At 28.8% G+C, this 18,238-nt stretch overlaps 1 protein-coding gene across 2 annotated transcripts in view; it reads right to left on the bottom strand.

The window, feature by feature from the left end:
• Positions 1–585: 585 nt before the first annotated feature.
• Positions 586–18,238, bottom strand: part of LOC107437132 (uncharacterized) — a 53,058-nt gene continuing 35,405 nt past the window's right edge. For both annotated transcript variants that reach the window (XM_016049040.5, XM_016049039.5), the window contains exons 13-16: positions 9,604–10,227; positions 5,657–5,751; positions 4,519–4,696; positions 586–1,551 (exon numbers count right to left, since the gene is read on the bottom strand). In XM_016049040.5, the coding sequence (XP_015904526.3) occupies positions 1,373–1,551; positions 4,519–4,696; positions 5,657–5,751; positions 9,604–10,227 (1,076 nt within the window). In that variant the 3' untranslated portion in view covers positions 586–1,372. The remainder of the gene's footprint in view (positions 1,552–4,518; positions 4,697–5,656; positions 5,752–9,603; positions 10,228–18,238) is intronic.

Genomic DNA, 18,238 nt, shown 5'->3' on the forward strand with positions numbered 1-18,238 from the left:
ATAGCATGACTCGAAATCAAAGGCAACTATATAAAAAAAAAGAAACGTAGATTTTGTGGTTTTTGTAACTTTTCTACTACTACATCGAATAAATGAAAATTTTGTCCTCAAAATCAGAGGCAATGCCAGAAGGAAAAAAAAGTAGATACTGCGTGTTTTACAACTTTTAAACATTCTTTTTTACTTACAGTTTTTTTTCTATTATACTGAATGTGAATGAAATACAAATAATTCAATATTTCCACATGTTAAAATTATTACAATAAAAGTGATAAACCAATAGAGAAGTGCCGCATTCTCAGTTCATATAACATGTAGGTTTTGAAATGTGTAGTTATTTTGTTTGTAAGTGTTTAGTTTGTCACTACTCTAGTATCCATTTTGTCATTAAACTATCGTTCTGCAAAAATCAACAGCTCCTTCATACTGCTTTTTGGAACACTAAATACTGGAAATTAATTCATGTAACAATTCGATATACATATATTTCTCTGCACATTTGTTATTGTAATTCATATTTTAATGACTTTTAATTCTCTTAATGAAATATTTTTGATACATGCAACAAAATAAACTATAAAACAATTTAAATAAAAAAATATTTATTTAAAACAATTACTTAACACAATAAAAAATATTAGCAAATATTTTTTTAACATAAATCACAATGCACGGTGAACAAATATATTTTGTAACAATAACGTTAAATTTTAACATATAGGTTTTATTACTTAATAATTAAAACTTAAGGTTTAAACCACTTTTTGAAGCGTTTAGAATTTGAGGAGTGAGGGAAATTTGTGAACATTGTATATATATATTTTTTACAAATTCAAAAAGAAAGATTTACAAATTCAAAAGATCTTTCTTTTGTGTGTGTCAAACTGAATAGTTTTTTTAAAGAAAAAAAATCTACTCTACACACTTTATTTTTAGTTTATAACTAATAAATAAGCTCATACTTTAAAAATAATAGGTTTAGATTCATATTAGTAGAAAATTATTCAACAGGTTATGTATACATATACGATTGTTCCTAAAATTGAGCTTCAAGCTAGATTGAACTAAACTCAACACATTTTTACATTAAAATATGATTTGTGAACACATGTATAAATTTATAAGGAACTTTTGGAAAATAAAACCTACTTGTTTTGTTAAAAATCTGAAGAAATATAAAACTAATGAATGGCCATGTACGTTAACAAAACATTCATATTAGCAATATTTCATGGTAATGTAATTTAAACATTGCATTAACATGAGAACACACAATATCACATTAAATCACAGTTTTTCTTTTTTTTAAACATTTCATATTAGGAAAGTTAAACAGAAATGTTGAGAGAGTTCAAAAATAATTTGTTAACAGTTAAGTTGAAGATGGGGCATTTAAGGCCTTCTCCATATTAAGACATTTTTCTGAAATTTCAGCCTTTTCAGTTTTGATGCTTGCCAACTTAATTTTCATTTCTGACAATATTTGGTCCCTTTCTTCAATAACTTTGGCTTGATTCTGGAAACCTCGTTTCAGGCATTGAACAAGAAAATCTGTAGAAAAAAATTTTTATAGTAAAATTTTTTTAAAAACAAAGCAAATATATAATTTGCTATATATGTTAGATCAGATGCTAAAAAGGCATTTTTAGTATATGAGTTGTTTAATGAAGATTATGAGCATTTTTACATTAGATTATGAGCTGCAATGACTCTACAGAGCTGTTATTGTGGAAGGTTTGATTCCCAACGCCTGCTTGCTTAGAGAGTAAATGCGGCCGATGCACCATGACGCAAAATAAGGATATTTTGCTACTGTAGCATATTTAACAGTGGTCACTATTCCCAAAATTTTAAATGATAAGATTTAATAATATTCGGCCTGGTATTTTTTTGGGAAAATATTTTTTGATAAACACGGTGCGTAGCGTTTTCAAAAAGTGCTTATTTTTGATTTTCGTTTTTTAAAAGCCCTTGTGCTTGGGTATTTTTAAAAAGTGCTTAATTTTCCTTTTTCGAAAATGAAGTTTTTTTCCCCTTACCATATTGATTTTGACCATGTATTATGTAAAACGTGTTTTTCATATTGTTCTATTCAATGTTTTCACATTGCACTTAAGTGTATTGTCGGTCCATCGCAAACAAAAGCGCTAATCATTTTGTTTGCTTGAGGAAATACTTGCGGGTCCGCACATGCACTATTGAGCTGGGTTGAGTGAGATTATTTCACTCTCATTGCAAGATATTCTCAATTTCAGACTTCATTTTCCACCTTCTGATATGGAACCGAAAAATCTATTCATCATTTTATAATGGATAATATAATCAAGAAGAGATCTTTGTCAGAAACTAATATTTTTTCATGTAAAGTCTTTATAGTGCTAAAAAAATAAGTGCTTATTTTTGTTGAAAGACACCCCGTTACGTAATTTTTATAATAGCGCAGCATTTTCAAAAGCGTATCTGGCAGACTATACTCCTCTTAGGGTTTTATGCATAAATTTTTTTTTTTGGAAAATATTATTTTTAACATTAAAGTTTTGTTTTAAGAATTAAGAATTTTTTTTCCCAACTTCATAAGTTTAGTTTTTTATTTATCTTAAATGTATTTTTTTAACCCCACACCAATAATAAAGCTAAGCTTTCAATGAGGACTAAACTTATAAGAAAATATTTATTAATGATTTTTTTTTAAAAATTAATGTTGCAATTCGGCCTAATCGGTATTTGTTAGTCCCTAGTAGGTAGGTAATTTATTTACGTTGCTCTAGAGCAGCACAATGGGCTATTGGCGACACTCTGTGAAACATCCTTGAGGATAATCCAAAGTCATGCCAATATAATTCTGAATCTTTGCACAGGCGATCTCATTTGTGAGGCCACTTCCCCAATTTAGACCTAGATCAGAAGGGGAAGGAAATTTCCTGACATGATGGTAGTAAAATTATAGTTTTAATACCATTTTTATAGCACAAAAAAAGGGCTACTTAAAGTACACTTTGCCATCTTAAGGGAATCAATTCATTTAAGCCAGAAAAGATTCAAGAGAATACTTTTCCCAGGGGATTAATATCACATTCAACATGTGCTGTCATAAAATATGAAGTTTTATAATTTATTTATTTGAAGTCAGGATTATTTCCTAAATCTAGAAAGCAATTTTAGCTGATTTTTAAAACAACAGTTTCAAAACTGCCTATTAACCCTTTATAGGACCGTTTCTTTTTTAAATATTAACATTACAATAAAATATTTTTAGGACCAAGAAGGATTTATAAAAAGAATTTCAGGTAGCTTATTACTTAAATTTAATTTTATTTTTTAAGAGCATTTTTTTTGGTGGGTTGGTTTTTAAAATTTTACCTACTGTAAAGAATTGGTTATAAGTTTGAACTTCTGCGTTTATAAATAACCAAATTTATAAATAAAGATAAACTTGATGAGAAATGATCAAATGAATGAATACATTATGTACCGGAGAAAATAGCTCCCCTAATGTTGGCTTCTCTTCTAAACCTTTCACTGTTAGTCATTTATGTCAATAAAGACCTTCACTTTATTTAGTTATTTTTTTACATTGAATTTCTTTGAGAGGAAAAATAACATTCCATCAACATTTAAAAATTAATGAATTTGGTGGGAAGTAAGCTTTGCATGAATTAAGATACCAAAAACTTAAACTATAAATAAAACTATATAGAGGGTAATTCCAAGAACTTTTCACAATTTAACAAAGTTACTATTTTCTACCAACAAAAACAGAACAATCAAATTTAAAAAAAGTATTATAATAACATTAATTGAAATGATAGGTATAACCAAAACTGTTATACTCTGCATCTTCATATTGATAGATTTTCAACTTAAAAAAACAGAGTAAAGAAAGAGTTGAAGCAATAAAATATCTGGAAAAAAATATACAAAAGCAAATTATTTTTTCTCTTTTTTTTCCTGCAGAATTATAATATAAAGATACTTTTTTCATTCATCGGAAAGGAAAGAAATACTCTGGATTTTTCCGTTTTTAGTTCGGAATAAAAAAATTCGCCAATGACTGGCTTGCTTCAGCTAGAGTTTTAAATTGATAAAATAAATAACAAAAATTCTGAAATCACAGAAGTTTAAAAGATAATTCGCTGTAGAAATGATGCTTTTCCTTTCATTTTTTTATTTAAAGGAACACCATAATTTTTAAAGAATACGATAAAAACATTTTATATTCTAATAAAATATGAGTGTGATTGGGGATTTTGTTACAAATTCAGATATTCAGAGCACCTCGAAATGGGGGGGGGATAAATTCCATTTTAAAAATGAGATTTTTCTGCTACCTAAATCCATGACTTTCAATGATTTAAGAAAAAATATAGTTAAAATCATGACAAATTTTGTTCAGTATTGAAATTCATGACTTTCCATGATTTCTCATGACTTTCCAGGTGGGCAGATACCCTGTATACACCAAATGAGCGAACAAAAAATATACAAAAAATGAGTTGTTTGGATTCAAATTTAAACTACCTGCATTATTCAGACGGCTTTTCAATTGTTTCTCACTATCTTCAAGAGCCTGAAGTTCTTGGCGGTTATTTTCAACCTGTTGAACAGATCTTGAATTCTCAATTAGAGTTGTAAGAGTTGCATCTCGCATTTTAGTCCACATGTGAACCATCATAGAATCAATAAGTTCTTTGGATTTCTATAATAGAAATAAAGAAGGAAAGTTTAAACTACGCACAACATTAATGACAATTATCACTCTGAAGTACAGTTTTTGGAAATGTTTCGCTATTTACTACAGCATTCTCCTTCTCTGTTAAAGATATTTATTTTCTCTATCAGACATATGAATTTTTTTTTTTCTTAACTGGGGGTAAAAAAAACTGCAAAATTCAATATTACATAGCAGATTTTAAGAACACCCTCTTTTGTTTATTTTTCATTAAAAAAGGCATTTGGATTGTATACAGAACAAAACTTGGTTTTGAAAGCAGAACTCAGAAAACTATGTTTTTATTTATTTTAAATTGACTTTTAATATTATTATTCATGATTGATCCCATATACAGGGCTGATTGTGAACCCAATTGAAAATTTCCTGAGAAAAATTATTAATGACGCATTTCAAAAAATTAATGTCTTTATAAATTTGAACCATTGATATTATCAAAACATGAAATTCTAAATAAATTATATGCAGTGTAATTTAAATTAATAATTTTTAATAAGTTTACTTTTATCTCTCATCACATTTATTACTCTACCACGAAGGAGAGCCAAGTATAAATTGTAGTTCTAATATTTTTAAATAAAATATTCAAGAATTTTTATACATAAAAGTGTCGATGATTTTCTGAAACTTCGGGACCTCGGATTTCCGGAGCACAATCATCTCTGCATACATACATATTTTTATAGTTGAAGACTAAAGTAAAATTGTTTTCCCGCATTTTACTTCAGCAGTCGCCCATTTTAAATACACATACATTTTAATTATAGCTAGTATTTAGATTTCTTTTGGGGTCAATAAATTTTTTCATTTAACAAATAAAATTCACTAGCTCTAGTATAAAGTAACAATTTAATTAAATTCATAAGATAAACTGTATGTCAAAGGCAAACACTCAGTGATTATAGTAGTACAAGGAAAGGTCCATACTTCATGAAAGATCCTAGAAAACTGAGGATCTGTGTTAGATATCACTTTAGCAAGGGTTGCAGTATCTAGATTCACTTCCGAACCTTTCAGATTAGCTAAAAGAAAAAGAATTTCTACAGATAAATAAATATGCATAAATTGATAGATAAAAAATATCAGTCATGTTAAAATGTTAGCAATATGTCCCATATTTTAGTTTGCAAAAAATAGTTCTGATATTTTGGGGAACTTCCCTTTCTCAGAGACTAAATAGCAGGTACAAACTTTGCAATAATAGAATTGATATTGAATATATAAAATCAAATGAAATGGGAGAGAAAAAGTGATGAAAATCACACGAAAAATTTAATTAGTGAAAGACCTAAGATATTGTTTACTGATCTATGAATAGTGAAGTGCATCAACATCATGAAACTTTGATAACAGCAACTTGGTCCCTGTGGCAGAATTTTTTTGAGCTATCTGCGACAAAACTGTCTATCAGTACTGTCTGCATGATACTTTTAATAAAAACAAACATTCATGTTACTCATTTAAAATAACAAAAGCGCTGGGTTTCCAATAAACTACAATATTTTTAACATGTAATAATTTTTTATTTTAATATTACAAGTCTTGAATTTTGTTGAGAGCGGGGAGGGGGGGGGGCGTACGAATTATTTCCTTCTTTGCATTTTGTAAATGATCATCACCATAAAAAAATAATTAAAAATCATGTAATCCGCCATCGAAAAAAAGACAGAAAGCATGCGAATAGGACTCCTCAAAAAAGGGTTTCTCAAATGCATAATTGTAATATATCGTATAGGATTTAAAAACTATTGAGAAATCAATAGCTGCCAGCAATTAGATAGAATCATTACCTTAAAAAGTAAATACTCAAATGCACGATTCGAATTTTTCATATCGTGTGAAATATATAGAGATATTTAAAATCCATGGGAAAATCAATATCTCCTGAAAATACAATCAGAACATAACATTGATTTACGATACTATCAGCGAAAACTTAGTGGGTCAAAAAGTGATTATCTAAATCAGGGTGTGTAGCCAAATAATTTAACAAAAATTAAGCACCTTGTAAGTACTCAAAAATATTGTTAAGCACTTTAAAAAAATATCATAATTAGTCAAGGTTGGAAAGTATATGGACAATTAACAGTTTTATTTTGTTTTAACTGTCATGTCAAAAAGACAAATAATAAATAAATAAAAAAAAATAAAAAAAACTTCTGGCATTGTTTTTGACAATTGTCAAAAATCAGGAAATTTTGAATCATGAAAAAAGAAAGGCGTTTTAATACGCTGACAACACGCCGAAATAAATTGAGGTTGAATTAATTGTGAAAACGCTGAATAGAACAATGTGAACTGTGTCTTTTTGCATAATTCGAAGCGAAAATCAACATAGTAAAAGAAAAATCTCATTTTGAAAAAGGGAAAATTAAGCACTTTTTAAAAACACCCAATGAAAAAACCTTTAAGGGCTTTTAAGAAACGAAAATAAGTACCTTTAAGCACTTTTTAAAAACTCTACGCACTCTGTAAATGCATGGTTCAAATATCACGTGTTTTTACTTTTCAGAAGAAAAATCTTTCTGCGACAATGTCACCATGATTCTGTCATAGGGAGCGGGGTTAACTATCCGGGGGGGGGGGGGAGAGGATTGTGTAATTTGTTATTTAAAGTCTATCCCAAGGGATCAGCTAAATATAAGAAATTTTTGAAAGGTGAAGATACAGACAGAAACATGAAATTTCTTGGTAATAAAAGAGTTGATAATAAAAATGAAACTATCTTATAACTTTTTTTAAAAACTTAATAAAATTTCAATTTGTATTAAGCTTCAATTGCAATCTTTATTATTGTATTTATTAAAACAAATTTGTTTCAGAAATTAAAATATTTTTTAAATTGAACTAAAATATGTAAATAGTCCCATGGCTAAATTTTATTAATTACCCCCTGACTTATGCAATACTATTTTGGGAGTAAAATTAATAAATATGAAAGATATTTTGGACAGAGGTGGTCTTGCATTAAACATAGTGCTAATTTTATTTTCTACCCCATAGCAACACCAGGGTGTATACCCAAATTTTTCAACAAAAAATTAATACCTTTAAACGCTATTTAAGCACTAAAAAAAAAAACAGTTTTAAGCACTAAAAAATATTGTAATTAGGATATGTGCTCTAATAAAAAATTTTTTTCTTCCTATTGTTGAATGTTCTTCATATATATGTAACATAAAAAGCTCCTATTAATCTTTTTATATTAGCTTCCTTGTTATAAAACAACTCCTATTTTATTACTAATTAATTATTCAAGTCGAATTGCTTTCTCACACTTTAAAAAGTCACATCCTGTTTCTAAATTTATTTTTGGCCCAACTATGCATGAATTTAAATAAAGACATTCTTCCCTTTTAAGCTTTGTGGGAATCACTCGAGCTAGTTCTTAAACCAATAATAATCTCTAAGATTTCCCTCTTTTCCCGAAATAGAGACATTTTCAGATTTTTTGCAAGATTTTCCCTACCAGAAAGAATGATCGCTGATGGAGTAAACTTCACTTTTTCGCTCCCACTCAACAAAGTACGACATAAATAAAGTTACTCTGATTTCATCAAAATCCTGTGTCTGTTTTCCTTGCTCGGTCCGACTGCATCTTTTTACATATATATTAACAAAATGGAAAATAATTTTCAAATACTTTACATGATCATGATAAAATAACTCGTTACTGACAAAGAAATCTTTTCTTTTTATTATATTAGCCAACATTAAAAACAATTTACCCACAATTTGTATTCAATAATGAGGGGCTCATTCTATTTTTTTAAATGATAATTACTTACATATGTAACAAATTTAATTCATAATTAAATTAAACTATTATTCAAAAAAGTTGTTGAATTTATTTTTCAGATTTAAATAAAAACTATTTTTAAAAGCATAGTCACCAAAACATTAACAAAATTGTTCCGAATTTATAAAGATATATAAAGAATTAAGCAAACTAAGAAAATTTAAATAAAAAAATTTCGAAAAGTAAATACAATGAGTATTGAAGTAAAACATTTTTGTCAGAAGTAAATTATTACAGGGTCCCAACATTCATAATATTTAACAAATCTGAGATAATTGAATTTTTCATTTCAATTGTTTTTAAACCAAACTACTATTAAGAGGTGTCAAGATTCAAATCGAGAGTGGCATTTTCATACGCTACGCACTGAGAGTACGCCAGAATAGATGAGTTGAATTAATTGTGAAAATATTAAATAGAACAATGTCTTATTTTGGAAAATCAATCACTTTTTAAAAACATTCAGAGAAAAAAGCATCTTTAAGGACTTTTAAAAAACAAAAATAAGCACTTATAAATATTTTTTAAAAACACATGAACATAGATTTTGAATTTTTTAGGAATTCTGGGGAAGAAAATGTGGTGTGAAGTCCAAATATAGTGTTAAGATTAGAGCAATGGGGGACTCTTAAAGATTTCTTTTTCAAAATAACCTGTTGTCGAACAGCCTACCAAATTTTTAAGTGAAGACTACCAATGTTCAACTCCATAGCCTTGTCATTTTGGACTCAATCCAGAAGACAATGTAACACTTGAATCAAGTATTGGGAGAAATTTGCTTTCGTGGAGGACGTTTTGATAAAACAAATTGCATTGCATGGAGAAGAAAACCACGAAAACATTCCACAGTTAACCCAATGACAAAGGGACTCACAACTCATCTACCACTTAGGATATTTTTCTGTGGTTGTTGCGGAATTCGTATCGACAGCCATCCCTGGGATTCGAACCCCATACATCTCATTTGGAGGCAAGAGCTCTATCATCTGAGCCACCCCAACCTAGCTTTTCAAAATCTCTATTAGCTAGAAGCAAAAAAACCTCGTTAAAATTAAAATATTAAATTTTTTCATACTTGGTAACATGGAAGCACAACTGTTATGAGTTTCAGAAGGAGATTTAGAATTTACAAATTGTTTATCATTTGCAAACAAAAAATTATCCATGTATATTGATGCAAACTGTTCAGAAACAGGATTTGAAATTGTTGTTGGAATGTCTGGCAGCCTATTTAGACTAGATTGTGGCACTAAAACTTCAGGATAAAACCTGCCACACAGGCCATCACCTGAAATATTTGACGCAGTTGGTTCCTCGCTGATGGATGTTTGCATAGATCTAACTATTTGGCATTGATACACCTTAGGCAAAGGCAGTTCTTGAACGTCCTCATTATGACACAGCTTTGTAGATTCTGTGCCAGTTTTTTTCAGTTCAGTTTGCGATTCTTTTGGGATGAAAAGCAGCTCCTGAATATCCTCGTCCTCAGACATCTGCATAGAATCTGCATCTTCCTGACAAAAGGTCATCGTAACAGATGCGATTTCGGACGATGATTCGTTGGCGGGAAAAGAACACGTTAGGTCCGGTTTGAGATCGATATTACTTTTACTCAAATCAGAAATTTCTTGGAAATTTTCAATAGAGGTTACACAAAGAATTTCAGGCTCGTAGTCATTCTCATCAGCTGTAGTGGTATCTGAAAAAAACAGATCGACATTTTAGGCATAAGAGCAGGAAGAAAAAACTCAAAACATTTTTGTCACAAGTCAGAATTCCATGCCAGATCCAATATATATATATATATATATATATATATATACCCTCAAATTTAGACTTTACAAACGAAGATACACACACACACACACAAAAGGATTCAGTAAAAATGAATTAAAATCGAATAATTAAACATATGTTTACTTTAAAATAACTCAATATGAACAGGGGTGATTGGGGCATAAAGTGAAAAACTCTGAAAATTTTATGTGCAAAAAATATGTATATAAATATTAATCCAAAGAAATTTAGTATCTCTTTTTATTAGATAAAGAGATAATTTTTTAAAATAACTACAGTTTTTTTTTTAAAAATTATTTAAACTATAAACACTCAACATACTGCAGTACTGGCAATAGCACCATTTGTTGAGGAATGAGAGAAGTATTTTTGCCATCAGCAGATGTTTTATTACCAATTTTCTTTTTCAAATCTCATCAGCAAATACGGAAAAATTTGAGAATGTACAGGTGAATAGGAGATAGACGTAAAATACAGGAGTCTTCTCTGAAAAATAGGAGACTTTGCAGGTATGTTGTCGAGTAATATTTTTAATCTTACTGCCAATTTTAGTGATTGGAAACTATATGTATATAAAAAAAAAAAGAGAAAAGAAGAAATGAAAACATGAATCATAATTTACTCACCAAAGATAAAACTTTTTTCATCGACCCATGTGACTATCAGAGCGTAGTTTACTTGTTGAATGTTAGATACAAGTATATGTAGCAACCTGCCAAATTAACCTTACCTTTATAGATTGAAATAGCATTATAGTCACAGAATTCCTTATACAGTGGACTTGAATTCAAAATAAGCACTGTCAGCTAATGGACAACTCTTTATGCTTAGCTTTAAATTAGATGTATAAGGAGCAGGGAGGGCAATTTTTTTTCAAAAGCTTCAAAATAAAAAAATCTAAACCAGGAAGAAATATATTTCTCTCAAATCAAGTGAAAGAAATCGAAACCATTTTATTGGGTTGCTTGGAAAGTAAAATTATAACTTTTTTTAATGAATTTTTTTTTTTTTATAGTGAATAGGTAAATATTTTATGGAATTATATATTGTCCATTCTGGTCTCATAAAAGTGTTGTTCTTCTGATTCAGGTGATTTCAGACCACCACATTTGCAGTAAAGGTTTTACAGCTTAAAATTTTAAAGAAAAAGAAACAAATAATAATCAGAAGGTGCCGAATCTGGGGTATATGGTGGGTGTAGCAGTATATCCCACCCGAGCTGTAAAAGCTTTTGGAAAGTTATCAAATTTGTATAAAACCTGGCATTAATTTGGAATGCTATACTTTTTCTATTGATCAATACCTTCGTGTAAAGCTGATGACAGTACACTTTAGAATTAATTGTTGTGTAGTCAGTATCATGTTTTGAGAGGGTTCATTTTTCTTACTCTATGATTACAGTCTTGTACCCAGTGATGATACGCTTCACATTTCTGAAGTAAATCACATCTTTTCATAATAAGAAATATAAGGAACACCGTGGCAGTATTGCGGTGACATTGTCGCAGAGCATTACAGAGTTTTTGCAGAAAGATCTTTCTTTTGGAAAGGGAAAAATTTGGCTTTCCTTTCTGCATAATTTTTCGAATTTTTTTTTTTTCCCCCGAGGAATTTTTTTTCAAAGATTTCTTTCTTGCACATTAGAGAGGAAAAAAATAATCGAGATTTTTCGATTCTTATTTGAGATTTAAAAAAAGTCCGTAATGACTGGCTTCAGTTAGAATTTAAAATTAATAATATAAAATTATACATTCAGAAATCACGAAAGTTTAAAAGATAATTCGCATTAGAAATGATGTTCTCTCTTTAATATTTTTTTTCTTAAAGAACACCATGTTTTATGCATACTTATTTGGGTATCTCTTTTTTAAAGAGTCTAATTCGCGTGATTTTGTCGTTGATCTTTATTTTGGAATAACTGTGTGGATTTTACAATTTTTAATTTCTGTACAAATTTTGAATTATTATCGTTGTATTTATTTATGAATTTTAATATTTGTAATGATTTACAAAATTTGGAAGAGGAAATAATGAGTGCATTTTTCCACTAACAAAATGCGAGAAAGTGCCTATAATATTAGAAATAAAAAAAAAATATTACTTTTACAATTAAAATTTTTTATACACTTTATTCTATACTTTCTTCTTTAAACACAGCGTTTCTGTTACTTTAAATTAGTAATTGTTATAATTAAAAGTATCTTAAAGAAAAGTATTAATGCTAGGGAAGTTTTTTGCAGAAAGCTCGAAAAAATTCTGCCACACTGTGAGCAGGGTTCGTTGATTTAAATCAACTGATTTTTTAAAAAATATCATTGATTTAAATCAACTGATTTTTTATATATATATTGATTTAAAAAGTTAAAAAACAGTGTTTTAAAGTGAACAACAGTGTTTTCTTGTTGATACTTTTAATATTTTCTTTTCTTAGTTTTAAAATTTATTTTAAATAAATTGCTGCATTAATTAAGTTTAATTAACAAAATTACTTTCTTGGTGTGTGTTAAATTCCAACACATTCGAAATTACATTTTTAAAAATCTTACAGATTAAAGTAAACATTTAATGCAGTCTTAATATAGGCTTGCATAGATGTAGAAAGTAATTAATAAACATGAATTTTTTTCACAAAAAAATACAAATTATGTTAATTAAATTTCTACTCTTTTGATTGAAAAAGCACGGAATTAAAATCTACACTATATTTTATTGGTGGAAAATGTATATTTCTAAAACTTGAGGTTATATTAAAAATAAATTACTCTAATATGCCAAAAATAGAAAAATGCTGATGAATTCAGTTATTTTTTTTCTGATATAGTGCCATTTTTGCCTTCAAAGCAGTAGGGTTATTAACTGATAAAATGTGTTAACTTCTTAAGGTTAAAGAAATTTAGATTTTATTAATGTTCCCTCTAATTTATTGAATTTTACAATTATTATAAATTTACAATATAATTATTATTAATCATGGAGCAGAATTTTTCTGGGTTTCTGCAAACTACTTTTAATAACAGATATATAAGTTACAACACACTACATACATTTACAATGGAATAAGCACATTTATTAATTATTTTGCAAAAAATTTGAAATTGTAACAAAATAAATTTTTTTTTAATTAAATGTACAATATAGAGTTTTTTTTTTTTAAAAATGAAAAAAAGAACATGATTTCTAGAGCAAACTATCTTTTAAACTTTCCTGATTTCAGTTTTTTTAATACTATCTAATTGAAATTCTAGCTGACCAGTCATTATCAAAAAATTTTTTTTTTCTGGAACAAGAATAAACAGAAGCTGCAAAATAAAAAGAATTCATGTTCTCACACCCCATTCAGAACAAAGGAATTGAAAAACAGGTGCAATACTTTACCCTGAATCATTATTGTTTCCTTGGCTGTCACTATGCATTAAGGAAATAGCAGAAATGACATGATTTTTTAAAAAATAAGAAAAAGTAAGAAATAACAGGAAAAAAAGAGGGGTGCTGAAATAATAAGAAAAGTAGGAAAAATAGGAAGAGTGCAGTCCCTGAGTAACTTAGTAGAAAAATGGCAGGAAGGAAAATGAATAATATTTGGATTTATTTTGATGCAGAGCCTACATTTTCAGGAAAAGGAGTAAAAGCTAAATGCAAGAATTGTGGAAAAGTTATAATGGGTTTAGTAGCAAGGTGCATGTGGAAATATATATATGTCCTGTAATAAGGAAGAGATGGATAACTTGAAATTCCACCCATCTCAGAAAAAGCTTTTAGCTAAGATACAGAGGTGCTAGAGACAACAAAAACTAAGAAGAGGAAAGCAACTGAGATGGAAAATATTAATAGCGTTCAGAACAGCATGACTGCTCATGTGATAAAAACCACTAAAACAAAGCCTGGATGAAGAAGTAGCCAAGTATATTTATGCAACCAACTCCGCTTTTCATGATGTTCAACACCCTCAGTTTAAAAAAATGATTTCTGGTTTGAGACCAGGATATACTGCTCCTAATGAAGTAGAAATAGGTGGTGCATTACTAGATTCTATACATAACCAAGAGAAAGCCAAATGTTCTGAATATCTAATTGAACAAATTGTGAACTTAAGCATAGATAGTTGGTCAACAGTTCACAATGAACCAATACTCTGTGCTGTTGTAACCACTGAAAAAGGTTTAAATTATTTAGTGGATTCTATTGATACATCAGGTTGTTCGCACACATCAGAGTACTTGGCAGAAGTTACTAAAAGTACTATAATAAAATGTGAAAATGAATTTAAATGTGTCGTTGGAGCAAATTCACTGATAATGCTTCCAATGTGAAGGGTATCCGGACCAACATTCAAAGTGATCCTAATTTAAACCTAATCACATATCGCTGCTCCGCCCATTTGCTAAATCTTTTTGCAGAAAATATAAACATTCCAAATATAAAAGGACAAATATTACATATAGTGCAATATTTTCGGAATAATCATTTTGCAAATGCTATGTATAGAGAAGCTGGGGGATTGAAATTAGTGATACCACTAGATAATCGTTGGAATACAATGGCTGACTGTATTTCAGCTTATTTGAAGAACTGATCAATCATTGTTAAAGTTTGCGATGGAAATCGCAAAGATATTGATGATAATGTTTATAAAAAAGTCACCAACTTTGGAATCAAGCGAAATGCTGAAGAACTTTTAAGGCGTTTAAACCCCATTTCTACAGCTCTAGATAAAATGCAACAGAAAGATTGCACCATTTCGAGAGCTGTTGATATTTGGAAAAAGATCTAAAAGATGAGAATCTTGAGAAAACATGTTTAGCAAAATTTTCAAATCGCTATAGTCAGGCGTTAGGTCCACCACATTTTCTAGCAAATTTGTTAGAGCCCCGCTATGCTGGAATAAACTTGACCCCTGATGAAAAAACAGAAAGCTTAATTTTTTATAAATGAAAAATAACCACAATTAATGCCTGTTATTATTAAATAGCAAGCTAAGTCAGAGCCCTTTCACGAGTTCCTTTTTAACCCTAATATTGTCAATCAAGTAAGTCCTATAGATTGGTGGAAATCTCAAATTGCCGGGAATGAGGAAGGAAAAAATGCTGTTTTAGATATGATTTCAGTTATTTACAGCGCAAGCTTCCTCTGCATCTGTTGAAAGAGTTTTTTTCGACATTTGGTTTAGTACAATCTAAACTGCGCAATCGCTTAGGAAATGAGAAAGCTGGAAAACTTGTGTTTCTTTTTAAACAGTTTAGCAATAAATAACAAACTATTGTATTAATGCTACCCTTCATATTGTGTTTATTAATTTCAAATCACAGAATGAAAATGTCTATGTCATTAAATTAAATAATCCAGAATTAGAATTGTGCTGTCTCTTTTTATCAATCAGTATTTTTTCTATGTTTACATTATCTTTGATATTATTAGATTATCTTTAAAGAAATTTCGTGAAAAAAATTCTGAGCACGTAGATTTTTTAAGCTTAACTTATCTATTTTGATATAAGATTAAAAATGAATATTTTAATATAAAAATCTATAGATTAAATATTTATTTATTTTTTGAGGAATGACTACATTCATAAACACAGTCTGTACATTAATTTTGTCATTTTAAAAATCAAGACAAATAAAAAAAAATCACAATTTTAAAGTAAAATTACAGTTTGCTAATTGAAACCTTGTTTTAATAGTTAAAGTATTCTTTATATTCTCTATTTCAGCTAGTCTTTAAATTTCAATCATACATTTGCTTCAAAATGAATGCTATGGATTCAAAGCCATGTATTATAATGAAAAATTGTTTTAGGTTGTTAGAGTTTCTAAAATATTGTTATAATATAGTTTTAATATTACTTTAGTTTTGATTTAGCATTTATAAAGTTTTTTTAATCATAAATCAAAGTTCTTACAGTGTATTTGAATAAAAATCAAAAAAATCCGATTTAAATCAAAAAAATCCGATTTTTAAAAAAAAATCATGAGCCCTGACTGAGAGGAACCTTTATGACACGTTTTGATATTAAACCTAAGCATTTTAAATGATTATGAAAGGTTGAATTCACCAAATTTAATCTCTTAGCAAACTCACGAGATGCCAATGTGCATCAAAGCTTTTATAGTGTCTTCATTAGTTTCAACTGACCTTTTTCACCTTTTAACATTGTCTGGCATACTGCCAATATGCATCTTCTTCATACACATCAGATAATTTTTTTTTCTTGCTCGAACAATATTTTTATTTTGTCAAAAGTAAAATATGCTGAAAGTTCTGCTTTTTCTTTTCAATATTTGAAAGTGCAAAAACTACTGAGTAGAATAAATTAAACTTTCTTACAAGTAAGATTCATTTGCTGTAAACATTATGCGATTTAAGCTTGAAGTTGGTGGTGAAAATATATTGTTTAAGTCTCCTGTTGGGAAAAAACAAAGTTACTTTCTGAAAAACCCAATAAAAACAATTATAAAGCAGCTTATAATTGTAATTTAATTTAAATAATAGTATTTATTTCCAAGCAGTTGTTCTTTACCCAATTGAGTAATATTTCACTTACATGAAACTTAATTATTTGATACTATGACTGTTATAATATCATAATCTAATTTTTTATGAATGGTTCTAAATTAACAAATCACAAACTAAACCTATACACTACTGTAAATCACATATTAAATCTCCAATAAAAAAAAAATTTAAATTTTATAATTCAATAATGTTAAGTATGAAAACCCAAATCAATTCAAACTAAATAATATGATATACAGTCAAACCTCGGTATAGTGAACCTTCAAGAGACCGGAATTTCTGTTCACTATAACCGGGAGTTCACTATATCCGTTACGCAGGCAATTTAACTAATGGTTCCCATACTCCTTCCTTTTATTACACATTGTTCAAATAAATGACTGAAAAATATTATGTAGTAGCAAAAAATTTGTTATTTTCCATTACTCTTTGTTTTGTGTACAAAAAAAAAAAAAAAAAAAAAAAAAAATTAGTAATCTTTAGCTGTTGAGCAATCCTCAACATCAGATATAGAAAAATGTCCCGACTCTCAGATAATTTTTCATGAATTTCTGTTATTCCGCTTTTTAAACCTGTCTAACCTGCCATTGGAGCACATAAAAGTAGTATCATAAAATCGTTTAGTAAATTTATCAACATTTGTTTAGATACTTCGATTGGTGAACCACTTCAGTAATGCTTTTTCAACATCTTTGTGATCTGCTTTTCTCAACTTTTTTCTGCCATCTAAATTTTTTTCATGAGCAGAAATTATTAATTGCCTATTTTCCATATGTTACAAACTGCAGATTTGGATAGTTTATATTCCCTGCAAATATCAGCTTGATTGCATCCATTTTCAATTTTTCTGATTATGCCCATTTTATCATCAATGGAGAACGTTTTATGTTTACTGCTCGCCATAGTTAAATTTGAGACACTTGTTTGCAGGATTTTTTAAACTGAACAGAGAGCAAAAAGGAGTTGAAATGAGGGCCTTATCAACACATATTAGTGTCCAGCCCTTTGACCAATAATGAATAATTGCTCATTCCCTCTGACATAAAATGCATATTGATCTGACTGACAACTTACATGGGCATTGTCTGCCTGGGTTGGAAACATCTGCTTTGTTTGCTTAGGGATGGGAGAGTGAGATAAAAGAAGCAAACAAGAAAAGATGCTTATCGCTACATTCCCCTCTATAGATGGTTTTGAAAATCGGTATATGTATTTTTTTTTGAAGTAGAAATTTCAAAATTATTACAAAAAAAGTCAGTTGAAGACAGAAAAAAGTTCATTATATCCACAAAAAATAACATTATCCGCGTACAGCAAGGCACATGACCGAACATTTCATTCACTATAAACCGCATTCACTATACTGTACATCATAAAATTCTGTAAAAAACTACAATAGA

Source organism: Parasteatoda tepidariorum, chromosome 4 (assembly GCF_982258835.1).
Source record: "Parasteatoda tepidariorum strain Cologne lab strain chromosome 4, Ptep-v5.0, whole genome shotgun sequence".
NCBI classification, from domain to species: Eukaryota; Metazoa; Arthropoda; class Arachnida; order Araneae; family Theridiidae; genus Parasteatoda; species Parasteatoda tepidariorum.